Below are 20,930 nucleotides of genomic sequence, written 5' to 3' on the forward strand. Positions count from 1 at the left end.
GGAATGGACGTAACTAAATTATTGAAAATTCAAAAAGAACTAAACTATCTCCAAAAATGTTTTAGAAGTCCTAAACGAAAAATATAAGCAAGGGATTTTGAATCTCATACCTATACCCAAGGAGGGGCACTGCGACTTTTGGCTCAATTTTTTCCATTGAGCTTATTTGCAAACTAAATATAACAAATATTGCATTAAAAAAATGCTTAAGAAATATTGTACCTATGGGCCACAAGATAGGGGGTGAACAAAAATGCTTGTTGACTCAAAAACCAACTATATTCGATCCAATTCAATCCGAAAATTAGAATATCCGATCTGTATTATTTGATGGTTTCAAAAGAGGGTCGAGTACCCAATTAGATTCTAGGCGGGTTAGGGTCATATAATTGAAAATTCGCGAATACTTGACTTGTCTAGCGCGCACACACATATATATTATTTTTAATTTTTATTCACGTACTATAAAATAATGTTTCTAGAGTTAAATAAGCAATTTCATTGAGCAAATAGTATTACAAATATAGGAGATTATAGTTTGTTTACAAGTTTCATTTATAGAGGTCATGATTATATGTTTTTTAGAAAAGAGTTTAGTTAATGTGGAATATATATCTAAAAAAAAGATACTACTTATTTTCAATTTTTATTGATTTTGAATTCTTTTAATTTTTTTCTTTTTTCTTGTATTCTCTTCGCATGTTTGTTTCTTGGTGGGATAATTTTTTTGAGAAAAAATCTTTATTAAATTTTATATGAATATGTAAAATATAAAATTAAATTAGTATAGATCATTTTTTATGAAAAATTAAATGATAAGTCGGATAGAATGAGTATCTATTGACTCGATCCTATCTAATTAGGTACTCGCTGATATGTGGGGCGGATAAGGATAAAAAAATAGCTGACTCGTAAAATGCGAAGTGAGTAAGTCGAATGGTGCACAGAATAGGTATCCGAACCATGTCAGCCCCTACCATGACTCCGTAAGGTCCCATATATCTCTTTTCATTACAGATACTCAACATTTATAGAATCCTAGCTAGATTATACCGGCAGGTGGCCACCACCAAAGCTTTAAAAAGCTTGATGGGGCCCACCAATTTGCCACATTAAAACAAAGTGGCTTTGCTTGAAAAATCCAAACGGGTATGTAGTGCATCCGTCTGGTCCGATGGTGGTTCAGTCCCCTCCGATTTATCCCTAGGTCTCTTTAGGTCTGCCCCTCCCCCTAGTGTAGGATAGATTATGTTATATAAACAGTAGCCGGAAAAAAAGAAGATAGATTAAATACTTTATTACAAAAAAAAAACTGGATTAAAATTAAATACTGTTTCACAAAAATCTCCTGGAATTCGTGCTAGGATCCTGCCCATTGCTAATCTTCATAATCTTATGCCAATATTCTAAAAATAACTCTCAATAGAAAATTTCATAATTCATCTCTTTTGTTTTTAAAATCTTTCAACTGAGGAGAGGTGAAATTTAACAAATACTTTTGATTAATGAAATTTCAATTTTAACCACTAGACTAACACATTCTTGATATCATAATTCATCTCCGATCCAATAATTGTCACTTTCAAGTTTTCCATCAAAAAACACACCTATAGTGATGTTTCTTTAGTTGTATTTATACACCACAAAAAAAAAATCTTAATTTTCCTCTTATGAAATGTTAAATTCTCAAGTCCAAAAATAAAAAATAAAAAAAAAATAGAAAACCAAATCAGGAATCTAGAATGACCGTTAACCAACTGTCTCCCGCGGCTTCTCCCAGCTTCCCTGCCACCATCCAATAATACGCCACTATACTCCACCTTCTTACTACCAAATCTCAAGCTAAATTCTATTGCCTTCTAAAGGCAAAATTCTTGAAAAGTGAAAGCCCCTTTATTGAGGAAACAAGAAGGCGGAGAAAGAAAATTCTTGAACCCTCACCCAATCTTCAATGGCAGGTCTTCAACTGCACCTTTACTTTCTTCACTCTGCTCACACCCCAAAAGGGCCAAAACTGCTCCATTTCAAGAATCCCGTTTCACTTTCGTATGCAAGAAAGCTTTTATTTCACAAGAGAATATCTGGGTTCTTGGATTCAAGCTATTTTAGAGCGAAATCCGTTAACGGGCCCCACTTGTTGTGTTGCTTTAGCAAGGGAAATGCAGAAAATGAGACCGTTTTAGCTAAAGAGCAGGAGTCTGAAAGTGAAAATGAAAGGCCTCCTTTTGATATCAACTTGGCTGTTATTCTTGCTGGCTTTGCTTTTGAAGCTTATTATACTCCACCTGTAAAGTTCTCAGCTTTATCTATTTTATTCATGTGTTTAGTGGTTATTGTTCCTTTGATTGTTGTTAGAATGAACCAAATGGGATCAGTTAATGTTGTTCGTGCTTCAAATTCCAATGTTGTTAGAAAAAATCTGTCTTTTTAACTAAGAATCAATTTATCTTATACCATTGCAACGAAAACAAGGCAGTTAATTTCTACTTTTAAGTAGATATATGTCTGATGGCACAACTATGAATTTGATGTTTAAATTAATGTGGCTGATGAGAGGGGCAAGAGAAGATATAAAGGAGAAACCAATTCTACTAATACAATTAAGATGCTCCCCTGAACTAATGAAGGTGAATTGTGTACAAATGTAGTTGCACAATTGTCTCTGTGTTGTAAGTAGCAAAGACCAAATTTGCAGAAAGGATTTAACCAAGAAAAAAGATAATCTTTGAAATTTCAAGTTTCTGTTTGATGTGTATGATTTGATTTTAACTGTTATGCGATTCCTTTCAAATCAGGAAAATATTGGAAAGCGTGAGGTGGACGGAGCAAATTGTCAGACAGTTTTTCTTTCAAAGTATGTAGTCATCTCATTCAGTTAAAACTTACCCTACGACTAGTCATGAGTCATTAATATTACAATCAACTAAGAAAGATCACTTTGGATGGGGTGAAGAAATAGTTCTTTGAGTTCTGGATATTCTTAACTATTGATTTCTCTTTTGTTCTCTTGTTAATTGCTTGGCCATGTCTTTGCACTTTACACTTAACATTGTTGACTTAGATTTAAGTCCCCTACTTTGGCTTTGCCCATGTATCTTCCCTGTAGCAATGCTTGGCACCCATTATTGGGCTGTAGTTCCATTGCTCTGGAACATATTCTTTTAATCCCAGGAACCATGGCAATGCTGACCATTTGGTTCTGTAGTAGGCTGAAAATGCCTCTTCCACCATTGTTAGTAAAGCCTAAGGGTGCATTTAGAAAAGAGCACTAACAAAGCAGAGAAGCTATGCTCGGCTCTGCCGATGTTCCTTCAAGTTGTTGGGAGCATTTTGACAGTTCCTATTACTTCAATAGAAAGGGTTTCTGTAATTATACTCCTTTAATATACTTGATCAAGATAGCTTACTAGTTTCCCTCTTTAGGCAAAAAGCTTTTTAAGTCAATGTTATAAGTTTCTTTATCGATATGTAAGGACTGATGAACATTTTCAGGTCTTTTATGCGAGAGATTTATGATGGTCAGTTGTTCATAAAGCTAAAGAAGGGGATCAACCTTCCTGCTATGGATCCATGGGTAGGTTGCTTGCCCTCAGAACTCCTTTTCTAGCTGTGGTTGAACTTCTCTATCTCTTTTGGCAATCTCTTGCCAAATGAAAAACAGTTATCACCCATAAGACTTTCTTCTTTCAGTGATATATTACCTACATTTCCTGTCAGGGAACAAGTGATCCATATGTGGTCATTCAACTGGATAGTCAGGTTGTAAAAAGTAAGACAAAATGGGGGTAAGCTTCGAAGTTCTGTTACAGATTCTTAAGAAACTGTCCATGTAAAAATGACCGTTTGTTTTTTTCCAACTTGAGGCATGCTTCTGAGGTTATATCTCAGTTAATTAACTTTTGGTTTATGTGAAGTGATAGAGCGCTGATTGACAGAAAAAAGAACATAACATGAATATAAGCCGTTCTGGAGCTTATAGTTTTTGTGTTTTAATGCATTTCTTGTGAATAATCATAGCTGGGACAACATAGACTGAAGTAACAGTAATGCAATTATATCCTTCTTTGATTCTTCGCTGTTATTTTATTAACATCAGATTTTGTTTCTGCTATCTGCTGTTGAAGATACTGCATTCAAGATTCATTCACCTATTAATCCTTGTAAGTGTCTCAACAGAGACAACGAAACCTCAATGGAGATTGTATGATTTGGCTTCACTTGGTTCGAACATAGTTAAATCTTTTTTATTATGTATGTTTAGTTCTTTATCTACTTTTAGGTTATCTCTCCACATGTTGGAATTTCTTCTGTTGTCAATTATTCTCAGAACTGCAGAGTTCAGTTATGAATATTGGCAGGACTAAAGAACCAACCTGGAATGAGGAATTTGCTCTAAATATCAAGCAGTTGCCAAACCAGATACTTCAGGTTTGTAATATAATCTTTGGGAATCTTCGTTTCATTGTCCCATGCAGTTCCTTGAGATCCTAAATTTCACAATCCATTTAATTTTCTTTTTAGGATTGGTTTGAGATGTTGACAGAAAAAACTAAATTAACAAATACAGTAAAAGTTATATAGAAATGTTAATGCAGATATCATGATGTGCAGTACAGGCAGCTGCCAAAGTGTTGAATAGAAAAATTGAGACAATCTATAGAACAAATCTCATGATTTATGTATGCATCCTATTTGTGCTTTCATTCAGTTGATATGATCACTCAAATTCAGAGGGATGAGCATATTTGTTCTGAACTTTGTCTCTTACTCGCTGATATGTTCATTTAAAGTTCAGATCGCAGCTTGGGATGCAAATATTGTGACTCCTCACAAGCGCATGGGAAATTCTGGCATTAATTTGGACTCGCTCTTTGATGGTAAGATTTCAATGCAAGTCATGCTTGATCAGCATCTAACGATTGTCAAAACCCATGTGATAACACATCAATGTTGGTCAGTTGTCTAGCATTGATCAGCTTTCCTTCAGCCAGCACATCAGTTTATTCCTGTTGCTGAGGGAAGCTATACAAAAATTCAGTCACGCCTATCTATATTCCATCCACATGAACAACCCATTATCCATATCATTTTAAGTTTAATTATTAATGGTTATTGATGCCTATGTGATTTTAAACATTACACATCTTAGATTCAGGGGCTAAAATTTAAACCAGAGTAGCAAAATAACAAGCATATCTCTTTGTAGGAGATCTGCATGAGGTGCTGATTGATTTGGAAGGAATGGGAGGTGGTGGACAGATAGAACTTGAGGTTTGTTTCTTGGTGGAGGATTTAATTTTATTTTATATCTTTTGAGGTACTGGATACAAAAATATTGCATAATGAGCCTCAATCTTCTGTGTGCAAGAAGACAATGGCTGATGGCTCTTCATCTCCCTCTCTGTCTTTGGGATTTCTTTGTCTTTTTTCTCGTCCAAACCACACACTCAATGTATCTTAAATACCTCTTCCTGATAACAACCAATTACATGTAGACTCTACAATCATTTCATGGCACTGTTTGATCCACTAATAGAAGGACTAGGAATATTGCTCTATCTGCACTAACAGACACGGAACAACCTTACTGGGTGAAAGTAAGATAATTTTTTCTTGAATAGGCCATTGTGATTTCGGCTTCGAAATCCTAAGTTGGACTGATTCATTGAGATTACTAAAATTTTCAGCTACAAATTTTTATTCTTATATGTTCTTTGATGTCTCTACCCTGGTCCATTGCCAGAAGAGGAAGAAAAAGAAGGAAAGGAAGATGATGATGTGAAGGGGGGGGGGGGGGGAGGGGATAGAGAAACAGAGAGGTGTTAAAAAAATCTTAAGTACCTTGGGAGGCACTTCTCATTTAGTGTAGGAGAATCATAGTACAAGCTAGGCACTGACAAGAACGTTTAGGAGATGTACATACTTTGAGATTGAGAAAAACATTCTCAGATTTTCTGGAAATTAATTTCCTGAAACTACATCTAATGGTTTTATTAGTTAGTTATACATTTATCAGGTTTGGCAATAATTTACATTCTATTTGTTACTCTAGAATTGATGCACGGATTGATTTGTGTGTGTGTTTTTTTTAATTTATTTTTTTGTAAATCTATAAAAAGCCTCCCGTAAAACATGTGATCTTGCTTTTCTGTGCTCAGATTAGGTACAAAAGTTTTGAGAAAATTGATGAGGAAAAGCAATGGTGGAGGATCCCCCTTGTCACTGAGTTTCTTGAGAAATATGGAATTGAAAATGCTGTGAAAAAAGTTTTTGGCTCTGAGACTGTGCAAGCCCGCCAGTTTGTGGAATTTGCTTTTGGTCAGATAAAGTCACTGAACAATGAGTACCTTCCTAATAATTGGTTTTCAAACAGCAGAGTTGGCAACAGATATATTAGTGATCCTTCTGCAGAGTCAGACATGACTCCTCAACTGGAGAGCCGTTCAGAGTTTTCTTCAAATGATAGAATTGACGAGGTAGTTGAAAATGAAACAGGAAATAATACAGAAAATAGTGGTGTGGATGATGGCAAGAACTCTTTAACCATCGATCAAGTTGGCGAGACCTTAGAATCAGATAAACAATTCTGGCACAAACTTACTGAAACAGTCAATCAGAATGTTGTTCAGAAACTTGGTCTCCCTGCTCCCAACATAATAAGATGGGATACATTTGATTTATTAAACAAAATTGGTTTACAATCACGAAAAATTGCAGAGGCAGGTTATATTGAATCTGGACTTGCCACTCCTGAAAATCTGGAAAGTGGTAATGGTGATGCAAACACTGGACCAATTTCTCCAGACACCGATCAGTCATCTTTTTCAAATATGAAGAGGGTGACTCAAGATTTGTTACAACAAACTGATGCTGTATTGGGAGCATTAATGGTTCTTAATGCCACAGTTTCTGAAATAAGTAAAAGGTCAGGCTTGCTAGGAAAACAAGATGACAAAACAGATGCTTCAACAGAATCTAGTGAACCATCTGCAAGTCCACCAGATGGATTAGTGTTGGATGAGGAGAAAGCTGAGGAGATGAGGGCACTTTTTTCAACAGCAGAGAGTGCAATGGAGGCTTGGGCAATGCTGGCCACTTCGTTGGGTCACCCAAGCTTTATCAAGTCTGAATTTGAAAAAATATGTTTCTTGGATAACCCATCAACAGACACACAGGCAAGTCAATATTCCAGTGTAGGATATTGTTTAGTAGTCTAGACACATAGATAAATGCGTGCACTTATAAACCAATATAGTCAAACCTACTGAAGTCAAACTGATAGTTATGTTCCCATGCAGGTAGCACTTTGGCGTGATTCAGCTAGGAAAAGATTAGTTGTTGCCTTCAGGGGAACAGAACAAGTTAGTAATTTGGTTATGCAAATCGATTTAGTTAGTTATGCATGGCTTTGCAGTTCATTATCTGACTTGTTTAATTGTCTAGGCTAGATGGAAGGACCTCCGGACAGATTTAATGCTTGTTCCTGCAGGGTAATGTCTTCGTTCTACATATCTTCTCTTCATCCTCATTGAACTTCTAACCAGATAAAACTTCGATAACTGAACTTGAAAGGAAGATTACTGCTTGTACTTTGTATAGTCGTAATGCCAATCAATATATAATTCTTTGATTTAGAGAGAAAATTGATATTTTAAGTCCAAATGTTAACATATGGCATATTGAACGATCAGAGAAGGAGAAGCAATAAAAGTATTCATTTTAATGTAGTGTATTCTGGTACCATTGTTTTGTTCATGCACAGGAAAAGGAAAGGAAGAGGAAGAAGGATGAGAGAGAAATATCAAGACATTAGACCAGTTAAATCTTGTTGCACTTATTCATACATTGTTTGACTTACCTGACTGTTGGGTTCAAGTTCTATATTTTGGGCTTGGAGGATTCATAAGCCTCTTCCTTTCGTTACTTTCTTCATGTTTTCTTGGTAATGAGGAAAATGAGCTAAACATAATGTGTGCTTCACATCTCCTCCTCCTTTCCATCCCCACAAATTACAGAGTACAATTGATTCAAAACAGTGATCAGCATATAGCTTATGACTTTAAAGTTTCAGCTCTAAATTTTCAAGCTCAAAGGTGGTTGATATTACCTTTGTCAATGTAGGATATGCGTAGAATTTGTTTTGTGACTCATCAACCTGCAAGCTAGTATTGGTAATTGTAACCATCCAATATTGGTGAATGTAACTACTCTCATCTTCTCTTTTGACATGCCTCTAGATTAAATATAAGAGCATGTATTAAAAGTTGGTTTCACAGTATTGCTGTCAGAATATGCAGGCCATATAGTTCTGATTGTTATTCTTGACATGTTCATCATCCTTGTACATAATGAAATGGGATTTTTATGAGTTTGTTGTCCTTGCATATACATATCCTTTTGGAAATGTATTCTGGGCCCGGATGAATCAAATCCAGGTTAATGGCTGAAACACAAGCAATATTGGATTTTTGCATGATAACCTTGCATATTCAAACTGTTTTTCCAACCCTTAATGATGTTTCTGAGTATTAGGTGAAATAATTGTTGATTCTGTTTGGTGTTTTGCTGACATATCATGTTATTTAGGTTAAATCCTGAAAGGATTGGTGGTGATTCCCGGCAAGAACTACAAGTATGAAACTTTTTGTGGACTTTTTCAAGTGCATGTGTTTACATCTTTGGATTTGAAATTAGTGTTGCACATTATGCAGGTTCACAGTGGCTTCTTGAGTGCATATGATTCAGTTCGGACAAGGATCCTTAGACTCATCAAACAGGTGGTTGGTTATAAGTAAGTTGTCAGTTTTTATTGTTAACTATATAGCATATTTCCTTTATATGTGAAAGGATGGCTTTGGGACTAAGATTTTATGTATGACACCACTAGCAGGGTTATCAATATATCATAGCTTTTATTTTCGCTATGAAATGTAATCTTTTTCTTTTTTGTTTAACTTCTTTGATGGCTGCACTTTCTAAATTTTGGCAGTAGATAATTTCAGTTTCATATATTCCCAAAGCATCTATGGCATTTGTATCTTATGTACTAAAAAATTCTCTCTAAAGGCTGGATGTGTTTATTGCAGTGATGATGATTTTCAGCCACTATCCAAATGGCATGTCTATGTGACTGGTCATAGTTTGGGTGGTGCACTAGCTACCCTACTAGCTCTGGAACTGTCATCTAGTCAACTAGCAAAGTAAGTTCTTTCTTGCACACTATCCTTCTCTTTCCCTCACATCATTGTTGCTCAATGGTTAATTTATGTGCACAGAAGTACATGACAAGCTCAATTTAATACTGCTGATACTCAGTAGTTGGTCTCTAATTGGATTACTTCCAAAAGTTGGGAATGACTATTTAAGTTCATGTGGGAAATTGAAGGGGTAAAGCAGAGGCACTTCTGCTGTCAGACAGGTACAGGTGGTTGATGTAATAAGGTGTCATTCAATAACAATGGAGTCATTATCTTTTCAATTACAAGGCAGTGGTTTTTCATTTTGGTGAACTGGTGGATCAATGCATAATTCCATATTCCATGGGCAAATTTGGGAAAAGAAAGAAAAAGAGAGGATAGAGCTGGTTGCCACACATTTGCTGCCAACATCAATTATCAGTACGACAGTTTATAATTTCAGAGTGGCATGATAGGGAGATAGTGTTCCCAGCAATATCGATTTGAAATTTTATTACCAAGGAGTAGGTCATGTAAACCATAGTGGTGAGAATGATTTTTTTTTTTTTTGGTCTCTATGTCTATACTTATCTCCGTGAAAAAAGTACAAATATGAATCAGAAAAGTAAAGGAATGGCATGGAGTAAATCTGATAATCATGATGGTTGAGTATGTTTGATACATCCGAGAAAGTTCCCACAACTATCACTTCGTAAGCAAGGCTACTTAATCTAAACACTGCCATGGAAAAATGGTCGTATTATCTCTGCTGTAGCATGTGGTCATTTAGTTTGTTTTCAATTTTGGAATTATGTTCTAACTTGTGTTATTATTTTCTTAATTCATTTGATGCAGGCATGGTGCTATTTGTGTCACAATGTACAATTTTGGATCTCCTAGAGTTGGAAACAAAAAATTTGCCGAAGTTTACAACAAGGTTCCTTTTGTTTTCCTTTGTTCTTTTCAGGTTATAGTTCATAATGCTCGTGATTGAAATTTTTGAGTTCTGGCTACTCACACTTTCAACTAGACATTGGAGGACTCTATATGATGAGAAAAAGCTTATTGATATAGAAACAGCTTCCTTTTTTAGCCTAATGTGACATGAAACTCTCCAAATTAACCTGCTCCTCTTCCCCAACCTTTCAACTCTTGTTCCATTTTGTTCTATGGTTAGCTTGTCTCCTAAAGAAGCAGATTTAATTTTGCCACCCTGAATGGGATCTGACGTGCATCATGCCTTCAGTGTCTACTATGAAGTACTCATCTAATTGTTCTAAACGTCCAGGAATAAGATACTAGCTCTTTTTTAACCTATAGAAGATTTAAGTAGCTAACACCAGTGAATCCATGCTCTTTGTGGTCCTTATGCATTGACATTACGTGAGAAGTCAAATGAAGTATTAGTCACTCATTGCTTCCTGCATTACAGAAAGTCAAAGATAGCTGGAGAGTAGTAAATCACAGGGATATAATTCCTACAGTTCCACGTTTGATGGGCTACTGCCACGTGGCTCAACCTGTCTATTTGGCTGCTGGAGATTTAGAAAATGCATTAGTAAGTTCTTATTGTAAGCTCATTTGTAAACTTAAAATAAAAGTTGAGAACATGTTGCTTACTTTAAAGAATAGTAAGTTTAACTCAGCCATAAGCGAGCCTTGTTGGACATAAAATATTTACTGGTTTTTTTTTTTGGTTTTTTGGATAAATGCCTTGGTGAAAGTTTGAATGCATTATCGGTTTTTAACTGACCCATGAAGTCTTTTCACCAATAACATGATCATAAGAATCAACCTACTTGCAATGTTCTCAGTGATCCCGTTTATTTGTTCTCAAAGTATTTTCCTCCCAATCAATATCCTGTGTTTTTGTTCTTAATTTTCCTTCAGGAAATAAGCAGATTGTAACTATGCGGATATTTTTCACCACAAATTAGCTGACCTGCTAAAGCTTGTTCTAATGAACTTCATAACATGCTATATTCAGGAGAATATGAGTCTCATGGCAGATGGTTACCAGGGTGATGTGCTTGGAGAATCCACACCAGATGTTATTGTCAATGAATTTGTATGATCCTTCTCAACTTCTTTTAATTTGTGTATAATTGCATGGTCTTTTTTCACACTTAATATATTATTTCCCACTAAATTTTTAAGATTGAACTACTATAGAAGTTCAGGATGTCTTTCATTGCCTTTAAATCATCGAATTGGCTGGTGTACCAGAACTATGGCTCTTTGTGCCATGCTTGTAGTTTATGTAGTCCAGAAAATTGTAGATATCAACATAGCTATATGTGATTTCTGCTTGTTGATTTTCCAGTCTTTTCTCCTCCTACTTTCTATTTAAATCACATTAGCGGTATTAGCTTAACTGCTTTAGGAATGAACTTTGGACACATAACCTTAAAGGATATTTCAATATCATCGGATCTTTATAAATGATTGTAATGAATGTGCTTTCATACCAAACCCATGAATATGACATAAATTACGCTTACTAGTTAAGATTTTACTGCCTTGCACATGATTTGTGTGGCTACATTTATTTGAGTAGAGATTTTATATTTTACATCTTCCACAACACTTTTTCCATGCCTATCAAAGCTGAAGCAGATGCTCTGCTAATTATTTTTATAGACTGTACAATTGAATTGTTGGCCTCAGACACAATTATGTGATTGTGATTCGTTGCTCTCTATGATGCCAATCATATGTCCAGATGAAAGGTGAAAGAGAGCTCATTGAGAAAATCCTGAACACAGAAATAAATATATTTCTCTCAATTAGAGATGGCAGTGCTCTTATGCAGCACATGGAGGATTTCTATTACGTTACTTTGCTGGAGGTATTATCCTTTTTCATATTCGCAACACCATCCTTTTATATTCCTTATTTTCTTGGCTAATTACATGGTCTTTTGCTTCTAATTTTTCCAGAATGTCAAATCGAACTACCAAACTGTTGCAACATCACAATCTAATGAAGAGAAGAGTGTATCAATTAGTTAAAATCTGAGATTATTGTAGCTACTGAAGATATGTTATGCTTGCTCTCACTAGTAGCCCTGGGACCGAGGAAGTTAAGTTGTCTTGTACAACCGCTACATGAGAAGAAGCAAATGCTCCTAGAGAATTTCACTCTTTGGAGTTCTTGTATTTGCTCATTTATTATCAAGATAATACTCCAGCATGCAAAAACATCAGGACAGGCATCGACATGTAAATCAAATTTTTTTTGGTTAAAGAATCTCTCAGCATTTGCACAGAAAATGAGTCTTGGCGTAACCTGTTTATGGTGTCTTGTAATTTCTTTCTGCAAATTTTGATTAAAGCCAAGTTTTATAATCTTTTCAAGCTCTACTATGGCTTGGTTTTTGTTTTCTCGATGTTTGAGGTCTGGAGCATCATCTACGAAGCCTTTTCTCTTTTAGGTGTCATCACAGAATGATTGACTCCGCCTATGCTGGCGACAGCTTGACATAGCCACAAAATGCAGAAATCATTGCAAAAAGAGTTTTTACATCAACCATTTTAATGTTTTACATAGAGGAATACAGAGGCCACAGGGAACTTAAACATGATATTATTCGAAGAACATTGATGTTGGACTGAGCTTATATATCCAACTCTATGCTCTTTAAAAATGTGTTTTACCTATCTTTCTTGCCTTTCTTATTGTGGCAGACAATTCTCAAACTTTGTCTCAGTATGTCCACCTCTCTCTCCCATTTGGATTCTTCTTGCTTCATGGTAGCTAATTGTGCTTGCAGAAGCTCTATGGCTTTTTCTCTGGCCATCAGTTCCCTTTGCAGTTCCTCCAACATGTCTTCTGCCTCAGCTCTCCAAAACAGTCCTTCCCCTGGAAAACCATGTTGCAGCTTATAGTATGGCATTGTAGTTCAAACCAGAATAATCAGGGTATGATCTATGATTCTTGAACAGTAATATCAACTTGTTATACCATTATCAGGTCTTACATTAGGGATTGGTTGAGAGTAGCAGTACCTTGATTTGTTCTCTGAATAAGATCATCAAGCTCGACCTTGATGGCAAAGTAAAGCTGCTTCCACTTCTCTACAGCATCGTCTCGCCTTGCTTGTTCCTCCCGTATCTCCTCGAACAAGAAGCTAGGCCCCAAAAAGTGCCATTTGTTACCACTCTTGTCCACCACAAACTCATTTTCCATCCCTTTAAACCTCTCTTCTCTACATTCTAGCTGCTTCCTCAACTTCTTCACCTCCTCTCTCAACTTCTTCCTCTCTTTCTTCCACTCAGCTTCTTTAAACGCAAAAACCATCATTTCTCGTTCGTAAGCTTCGATCTCAGCATCCCTCAAGCAGATTATCTCGCTAACTTCCCCTTGGAGAAGCTTAACCTTATACTGAAGCCCTTCAACAGCTTTGCGACTAGGCATGGTCCTATCCTTGGTCTGGTAACCACCCATAGCTGCTGCAGGTTTCTGTGCTTGCTGGGATCACTCAAAGGAGCTTCTGGGGATGAATTTGATCAGAAGAGAGGCTCCTACATGAATGTCAAGTCCTCCAGCCAGATATATGTGTCACTTGGGATATATGAGAATAATGGAGGCTCCCTTATCATCAAATCAATCAATCATTTATGGGACTGTGGAAGATGCTCGTGATGATGGCTGCTTTTTGAACTCTGATGTATTTATGAGGTTGAAATTGGTGCATGCAAATATTCATATCATGCTCAAGTAAGTCACATGTAAAATTATTACAGGGAGCCTGGACATTTAGCAGTACAGGTTTGGATTCACTTGTCAACATGCTGCCCAACTTATATAGGTCCACATTGTTTGCTGAGTTAAGGAATGTTGACTGCAGCAAACACTGAGGCTGCTTACTTATATATGGATATATGGTTGGTGATGAGGAGCTTTTGTCCAAGTTAGTTAGGTGGATGAGGAAATTATACAAGACTGACAACAAAAATCAACATTACTGGACCATGTTAGGCAATGATGAAAGGTTGGCAAATTAAAGCTCCAACAAAACTCACTGAATTTTTCTTGATTGGCCCTTAATTAGGATGTTATCTCATTTTGGATGAAATAATTGATAGTACTAGTTTAGTCCATACCTTGGAATTGGTTCAACCAGATTTCTGAATTTACCAAGGATGATTCGAATAATGCAGCAATCATACCTTTTTTTCTTTTTGGCCCTATGGTGTCAGGGTTTGTATGAGAAAGTGCCTTATCCTTTTTATGTCTTAACACGTGAAAATGTTGCCTAGCATGGAGGTGATAAGACATGATTTAGCGTGTGTGCAAAAGATTAGTAAAGCATTAAGCCCACGGCATCCAAGTAAATTGCTGACAGAAGGACGCATGAATGACACTATGAAAACAAAAAGTAGACTCCCAAAAATAGTTAATAGCAACTCACCTTTTGGTCCAATCATACATCATTTACTTATGTCTCGTAATTTGTTCAAAGATTTTAGTGGTCCGTCCGTCCCATTTTGATAGAATTGATTTTTTTTTCTCACACAGTTTTAAAAAAATTTAGTGAATTTTGTTGAAAAAATAAATCTAACCTATTGTTTTTCTAAAATATCCTTATATTAATATTAAGAGTTTCACTTATCACTATACCTTTATATTAATTATAACAATAATAATGATGGTATATTGCACCATTCAACGCGTATATCAAAGCAATTATTGGGTGAAAAGGTTGACCGTATTAAATAAAGTAGACTATATTTACTGATAATGAAATATATTAAATAAGGGTATTTTAGAGAAGTTAAAAAATAAATATATTTTTTAATTGAAAGGTGCACCATAATTTGGAACGGATGAAAAAGGAAAACAAAATTATCAAAGTAGGACGGAGGGAGCAAAAGTACACCTTGCTGTTTCTATTTCTCTCTTTTTCTTCATCTCATTGAATCATCTCTTGTAGCGGGGGCTTTTTTTTTATTATTTGTAATCAGTTGTAATTGACGCAAAGTAAGATTTGGATTGTAATTTTTAGTAGAAAATTTTGTTAGTTTTCGTAAGAATGTTTTTTAACATAATTTTTAATTATCTTTTTATTTATATTTTATCTCATATAGAGCACATCTAAAAAAGTGAGAATATTTTTCTATAAAAAAACTCTTCCAAATGGGTTCTAAATTTCTTAGAAGACAAATGGAAATGATGGCATTGGGCACGGGAGGGGATGCCATCATGTGATGTCCCTACATTCTCATTTTTCGCACAAGCAGCTAACCAACTTTGGGCTCGGCCTACCATGGTCGACCAACAGCCTGGACTAGTTCTGCTTCACAATGGGCCCAGAAACTGATGGGACTGGTTTTACTAGATAAAAAGCTTTAAACTCTAGCTCTTTTTCTTTTCTTTTCTTTTTTTTTTTTTGTGTGGGGAAAAATGGATCTTAAGCAAATACTTCATGCACAATACTTTTTCTTTTCCTATGAGACTCCATAGCAGTTCACAAATCATTTTGGGATACTTTATAATTCATGAGCTTCAGTTTCTAGTTGAAGATATTATTATGTTGCCCTAAGTTCTCTCATCACTATGTAGAGTGGTTGGTTATTTTGAAAGTACCCAAAATTTCTTTAAATTACAAAATTGACCACTAACATATAAAGGTGCAAACGAAAAAAAAAATATAACGAGGTCTTTGATCGACTAAGATAATGATGTCAAAGATCCCAATTTAATCAAGAGAATGATGTTTAGTTGGGAATTTGTAAATTGTTGTCAATCTAGAAGTCTTGTAAACCCTCTTAACCATGAAGTACTTTTATAGTACATTTGGTGAAGTGTAAACATGACATGGTGATGTAATACCTTAATTACCTACCTGATCGAACGGTAGTTGAAGTGAAATATACCATGCTCTTGAACTAATAGGCCAAGTTAAATAGCTTTACTACATCATAACTCTATTCATGTAAATTGAGTTCCTAGAGATGCAAATTAAGTAGCTCATGAATTGTTTCTTTATGCCAAATCATCTGATTATGTTGAATCTTTTTGGAAGTTTCTCCCAACTGTTTGTCAATTATTTGGTGTTGCGCGATTTCCAGTAATCTTAATAATAAATTTTTTTTCTTATTTTTAAAAAAAAAAACGAAAGGATGTAAGACCAAATTGGGTAGGTGAGTGCAGTAACGGTTGAAAGTTCAATGGAAAATTGAACACTTCTCTCCACGATGTAACTAGCGTTCAACCAAATTAATTGGTTACTCCATTCTTCTTGTTGAAATGGTTGAATGGCAAACAACTGCTGCGTTAGTTAACTAAAACTCATGCGCGTTGGACACAAGACCGAACTGAAATGCATTTTGTTGTCACTAGGTGTGTGTGTGTGTGTTTTATTCTTTTCTTTTTTTTCCCCAAACAGGGGAGGGGAGTCACCATGTGTTGATAGAATTGTACATACATCCTATGAAATTTTGGCTATTGATTATCAATATGGTTTGGCACCATTCGGTGGGTTGTTTTTTTCTTTTGTTTTTTTTTTCCTTGAGGGGGAGGATGGAAAGAGTGTGATTTTTACATGCCTTGTCTTTCGAAGCTATCATACCTCTAGTACTAGGTCTAAAAGGTTAGAAAAGATATGTCCTATTTGATAAATGAGTTTTTTTAGATGTTTATTTAAAATTTTCTTATATCTTATCGTAGAATTTATAGAAAGAATTTTTAAAATGTGTAAAACTTTTTTTTCTTTTTCTTTCTTTCTTTCTTTTTCTTTTTCTTTCCTTTCCTCTTCTTCACCCTCAACTCCCATTGATCTTCCTTCTTACGCCCTCTTCACTGGCACCTCTACCAACAACACTTTTACTTTTTTATTTTTAACTTTTTGCTTTTTTCTCCCTCTCTCTCTCCTTCTTCCTTCTCTCTCCTCTCTTCTCCTCCCTTCTCTCCCACCACCTCCTTTCCCCTTGTCCGTCATCCCGCCACCCAATGCGATTTGGTCGCATGACCAAATCCCCTCTCCCTTGCCACCTCCTTCCCCTCCTCTTCTCCCACCACCTTTCACTTTCCCCAATGTGATTTGGTCGCGCGATTAGATCCTCTATCCCTCATCAACTCCTTCCTTCCTCTTCTCCCTCCTCTTTTGCCAGTCTCCCCTTCTCCCCAGTGCGATTTGGTCACATAACCAAATTGCTCTGGAGAGAGGGAGATGGCGACAGGGGAGAGGGAGAGGGTGGCATGGAAGAGGGGAAGGGAAGAGGAGAGGGAGGGAGATGAGAAGGAGAGGAGGTGGAAGGAGAAGGAGAGAGAAAAGGGAAAGAAAGGAAAAAAAAAAAAAAAGATGTTGGCGTTGGCTGATGACGGAGGTGATGGTGGGTTGAGGTGAGAAGAGTAGAAAGAAGAAAGGAAGTAAGGAAATTTTTTTGTACATTTTGGTGTGTGTATTTTACAAAATTTAAGAAGTTTATTGAAATTATTGTAACTAAAGTTGTTAAACTTTATAAGAAAAAACTTGACAAAATAACTCGTTTGCTAAACAAGCCTGTAATTGTAGAGTTTTGAACGTTGAATTTGAGAGAGCTCTTTAAAATAAGGAAGCCAAGATATATTACAATGACCAAAGAGGGCAATGAACAATATCATATGTAGCTCTTTTTTTTTTGGCCTATGACTCCTATAGATGGTGTAGATATGGAATCATGCTAGTAACCAGTAAGGTTACTAATTGTGAATGTTTTCCCCTCTCTTTTCCATTTACTGGTTCTTGATCTTTCATGCTCCAATTACTTGTGCAAGACCAAATGCACTAATCTCGACGTTTAATTTCAACGATCCCACAGAAAAAAGTCACATATGAGAGAGAACCTACTTTAGGTAACATAAAGTAATTTATTCTTTTAGTCATCATTAGAGAAGGTTTAAGTGGAAGTAGATTGGAGAAACTTTCAAAGATAGACTTAGTTGTTTATGGAAACTTAATCTCTATTATATGCATTTCACTTATTAACATCTCATATAGCTTAGGAAAGTCTGATATCACCTTTTGCAAGTGAGAATAATCATTACTAGAAAACTTGGCCGTGCAACTAGAACTTTACTTTAAAGGTCTAAACATTCACTGCAAGACTAACCTTTACATATGTTTAACTTGGTGGACTTATGGGCTTACTAAATGAATTCACCCTATGAAAAGGCAATTAGCCTAAAATCTACATGGCGTATTGCATGTAACTCATTAAGTTTTTTTTTTTTTTTTCAAGTATAAATGAGAGGTTTCGAATTTAAAACTTGTACCACCAAACCTATCCATCCTCTGCATGTTATTAAGTTAAATAAATTAATCACTTCTTTGCAGTGTTAATTTTCAAAATGTCTCGTAAAGATAGACCTATTATATTAAAGACGATAAGATAATACAGCTAAAACAATCTAGCATGACTTACTGTGACAAAGTCTTTCACTTTCTTCATTCCCATTAGTAATACAAAACCTTTAATGTGCTATTATATCATGCTTTATTTTTGTTGCTTTCATATATCTTTCAATAATGTAATTTATATTAACTTTGGATTATATTTGGGCACAAAAACCATCTATCCTCAGCTAACATCATTAAATTCTAATCCATGTGCATTTCTGAAACACATAGATACAAATACCACAAAAAAATAATTTAAAAACCTAAATTATAATAATGTCAACGTAATTTAGGGGCAATATATGAAAAATCAAAAGAACCATCCATTTTTCTTCTTGTTTTTCACTATCTTAAGTTATTGGTCAATGCATGCATGGATACGTTCCACACCTCAAAGCCAAAAGTACACCTCAGACATAACATTCCTTGGCTCCGTCAGCAGAATTAGAGTCAACCATCTTTGTTTAGATAATCAATTCCCTTTTCTTCCAATCCAGCGGCCACAATAGCCTAGAATCTCGCACATTATCTCTCAACCGTGGATGCTCATTCCTTCACTAATTAATTAGTTAAGTACTAGTAAATTAATCTCAGCAAAATCCGTCGTCACGACGTCGTATCCAGACGAAACTCGAAAGTTTATGAAAAGCGCGGGAGAGACATGACGTAAGCATTTCCGACAAACAAATGATGTCCGGAACTCTCGGCGCCTTTTCACATAACTTGATTAGTGGGCCCCGTTTAGAATCACGGGGTCGAATTTTAACCGTCCGATCAAGTCCTTGTCAGACCCGGAGAAATTTTTCCGACGGTCGAGAGTTTGTTTCGTGATCGTTGAAAGGTGCTAAAGGAGTTTGTTGGCTTTGAACGAGATTCCGAAAATATCCATGGCTTTGCATTGGATTAACGACTATACCCTTCATGCTTAATTTCACAAGGTTTTGACTCAATACTTTTGAGTACTAACTGCTACTGCTCGATATATATTTCCATCCTTCTTCCATAAATTCTCTAATGTCCAATGAGAAAAAAGTAGATTAAACTAATAACTAATGCGTTTAGATAGTGAGTGGTCATTGGGCCTAAATAAATTTCTGAAAGAAATGCTATTATTACAAAAAGTTTTTGTTGTGGGAACTTAATTTACAAAATAATCTGAAAGCATGAGTTGATCTATTATCTCAGGAAAAACGAATTCTAATAGTTGTTTCTTCTTTAAGAAATTAAGTGTCCACCTATGAGTTGCTTTCGTTAAGAAATCACACATTAATGATACTTGATCTTAATAGTTTTTAAGATTCATGTATTCCAAACTTTTAATGATTTATGTAACTCATCACTAGAAGTAAAGGCAAAAAGGTGAGTTTTATGTACTTGAGAAATAAGGGTTACAAATTCTAATTAATGTCAAATAGTTACCGACTTTGTAGTGATTTTAAACAAGAAAATGAGTTAAAAACAATCCTTTAAGATCTATATTTGCACAAATGGAAGCATAACAAAGAATGTCATTATTGGGATGTTGCCATTTTTGGCTAGATCCTAATTGTCAAGCCAAATTAATCATGTGGGACAAGTCAAAACTCACCAACAAATAATCGATCAATGTTCTTGGCATCACCACCTTTTCGAAGGCTTTCCATTTAAGAAAAGATTTGAACAAATCCACGTGCAGCTTAGCATTGCCATGGACTCTAAATGCAAGTGGGCTACCATTAATTTCATGTTAATTAATAGGATTAACTGGCTCTAGCAGTCAACTCAATATATAAAACTGAAGAAGAAATGATCATGAGCATAAAATTATAAGCATGAAATAAAACATTGAGGATATGAAGAGCAGAATAGGTTTGGCATAGTAATTTTGTGAAAGAAATGCTAAGAAGGAAAAGGAAAATAAAGTTGACATGACTTAAAATCTTTTTTTTTTTTTGCTCCATATGGCTGGTTGACAAATGTTAAAAATATTTCTTTGTTAAGCTTTTCCCACAGTTTGATTATAAACAATCTAATTTGAAACTGATAATCTTGTCTTCATTCCATTGTAACCATCCATTTGTATGAGTTCACATACTCTATATGTGACTTTCATATGAGTCAAGAGTCATGTTAGAGGCACTCAAGGGAATCTTGCAACAGCAAACTGCATTTGGCTTCTCATCCTTTTTCCATTCTGATAGCCCCTTTTATTTCTTTTTTGTTTTTTTTTGTCTGAACAAATTTGAGTGACACTGACTTTCAAGATGCATTATTTTGTTTTACCTGTAGGCTTTAATCTTTGTGACAAACTAGGAATAGAAAGCTTCAATTTACATTTATCAAATTCAATAATGCTGCAATTACAACCTAAGAAGGAAAGCTTTCTTTGATGG

The 20,930-nt window shown here is 35.4% G+C and overlaps 2 protein-coding genes across 4 annotated transcripts; one reads left to right on the forward strand and one right to left on the reverse strand.

The window, feature by feature from the left end:
• Nucleotides 1-1,768: 1,768 nt before the first annotated feature.
• On the forward strand, nucleotides 1,769-12,448 carry LOC113734388 (uncharacterized). 3 transcript variants are annotated; one of them, XM_072082080.1, is made up of 18 exons: nucleotides 1,769-2,287; nucleotides 2,796-2,854; nucleotides 3,493-3,574; nucleotides 3,718-3,785; nucleotides 4,359-4,428; nucleotides 4,796-4,877; nucleotides 5,207-5,271; nucleotides 6,159-7,179; nucleotides 7,303-7,361; nucleotides 7,444-7,490; nucleotides 8,587-8,632; nucleotides 8,712-8,791; nucleotides 9,087-9,200; nucleotides 10,032-10,113; nucleotides 10,609-10,734; nucleotides 11,164-11,244; nucleotides 11,899-12,024; nucleotides 12,116-12,448. In XM_072082080.1, the coding sequence occupies exons 1-18, from the start codon at nucleotides 1,952-1,954 to the stop codon at nucleotides 12,185-12,187; spliced, it is 2,616 nt and encodes an 871-aa protein (XP_071938181.1). In that variant the 5' UTR covers nucleotides 1,769-1,951; the 3' UTR covers nucleotides 12,188-12,448. The 3 variants fall into 3 exon arrangements, with proteins under 3 accessions (XP_071938181.1, XP_071938182.1, XP_071938183.1); XM_072082081.1 differs by lacking the exon at nucleotides 10,609-10,734; XM_072082082.1 differs by lacking the exon at nucleotides 2,796-2,854 and having other exon boundaries at nucleotides 2,069-2,287.
• A 210-nt stretch (nucleotides 12,449-12,658) lies between these two features.
• On the reverse strand, nucleotides 12,659-13,961 carry LOC113736256 (uncharacterized). Its single transcript, XM_027263144.2, has 2 exons — nucleotides 13,184-13,961; nucleotides 12,659-13,037 (listed from the first exon to the last, which is right to left on the reverse strand). The coding sequence occupies exons 1-2, from the start codon at nucleotides 13,620-13,622 to the stop codon at nucleotides 12,829-12,831; spliced, it is 648 nt and encodes a 215-aa protein (XP_027118945.2). The 5' UTR covers nucleotides 13,623-13,961; the 3' UTR covers nucleotides 12,659-12,828.
• Nucleotides 13,962-20,930: the final 6,969 nt, after the last annotated feature.

Source organism: Coffea arabica, chromosome 3c, assembly GCF_036785885.1.
Source record: "Coffea arabica cultivar ET-39 chromosome 3c, Coffea Arabica ET-39 HiFi, whole genome shotgun sequence".
Lineage (NCBI taxonomy): Eukaryota > Viridiplantae > Streptophyta > Magnoliopsida > Gentianales > Rubiaceae > Coffea > Coffea arabica.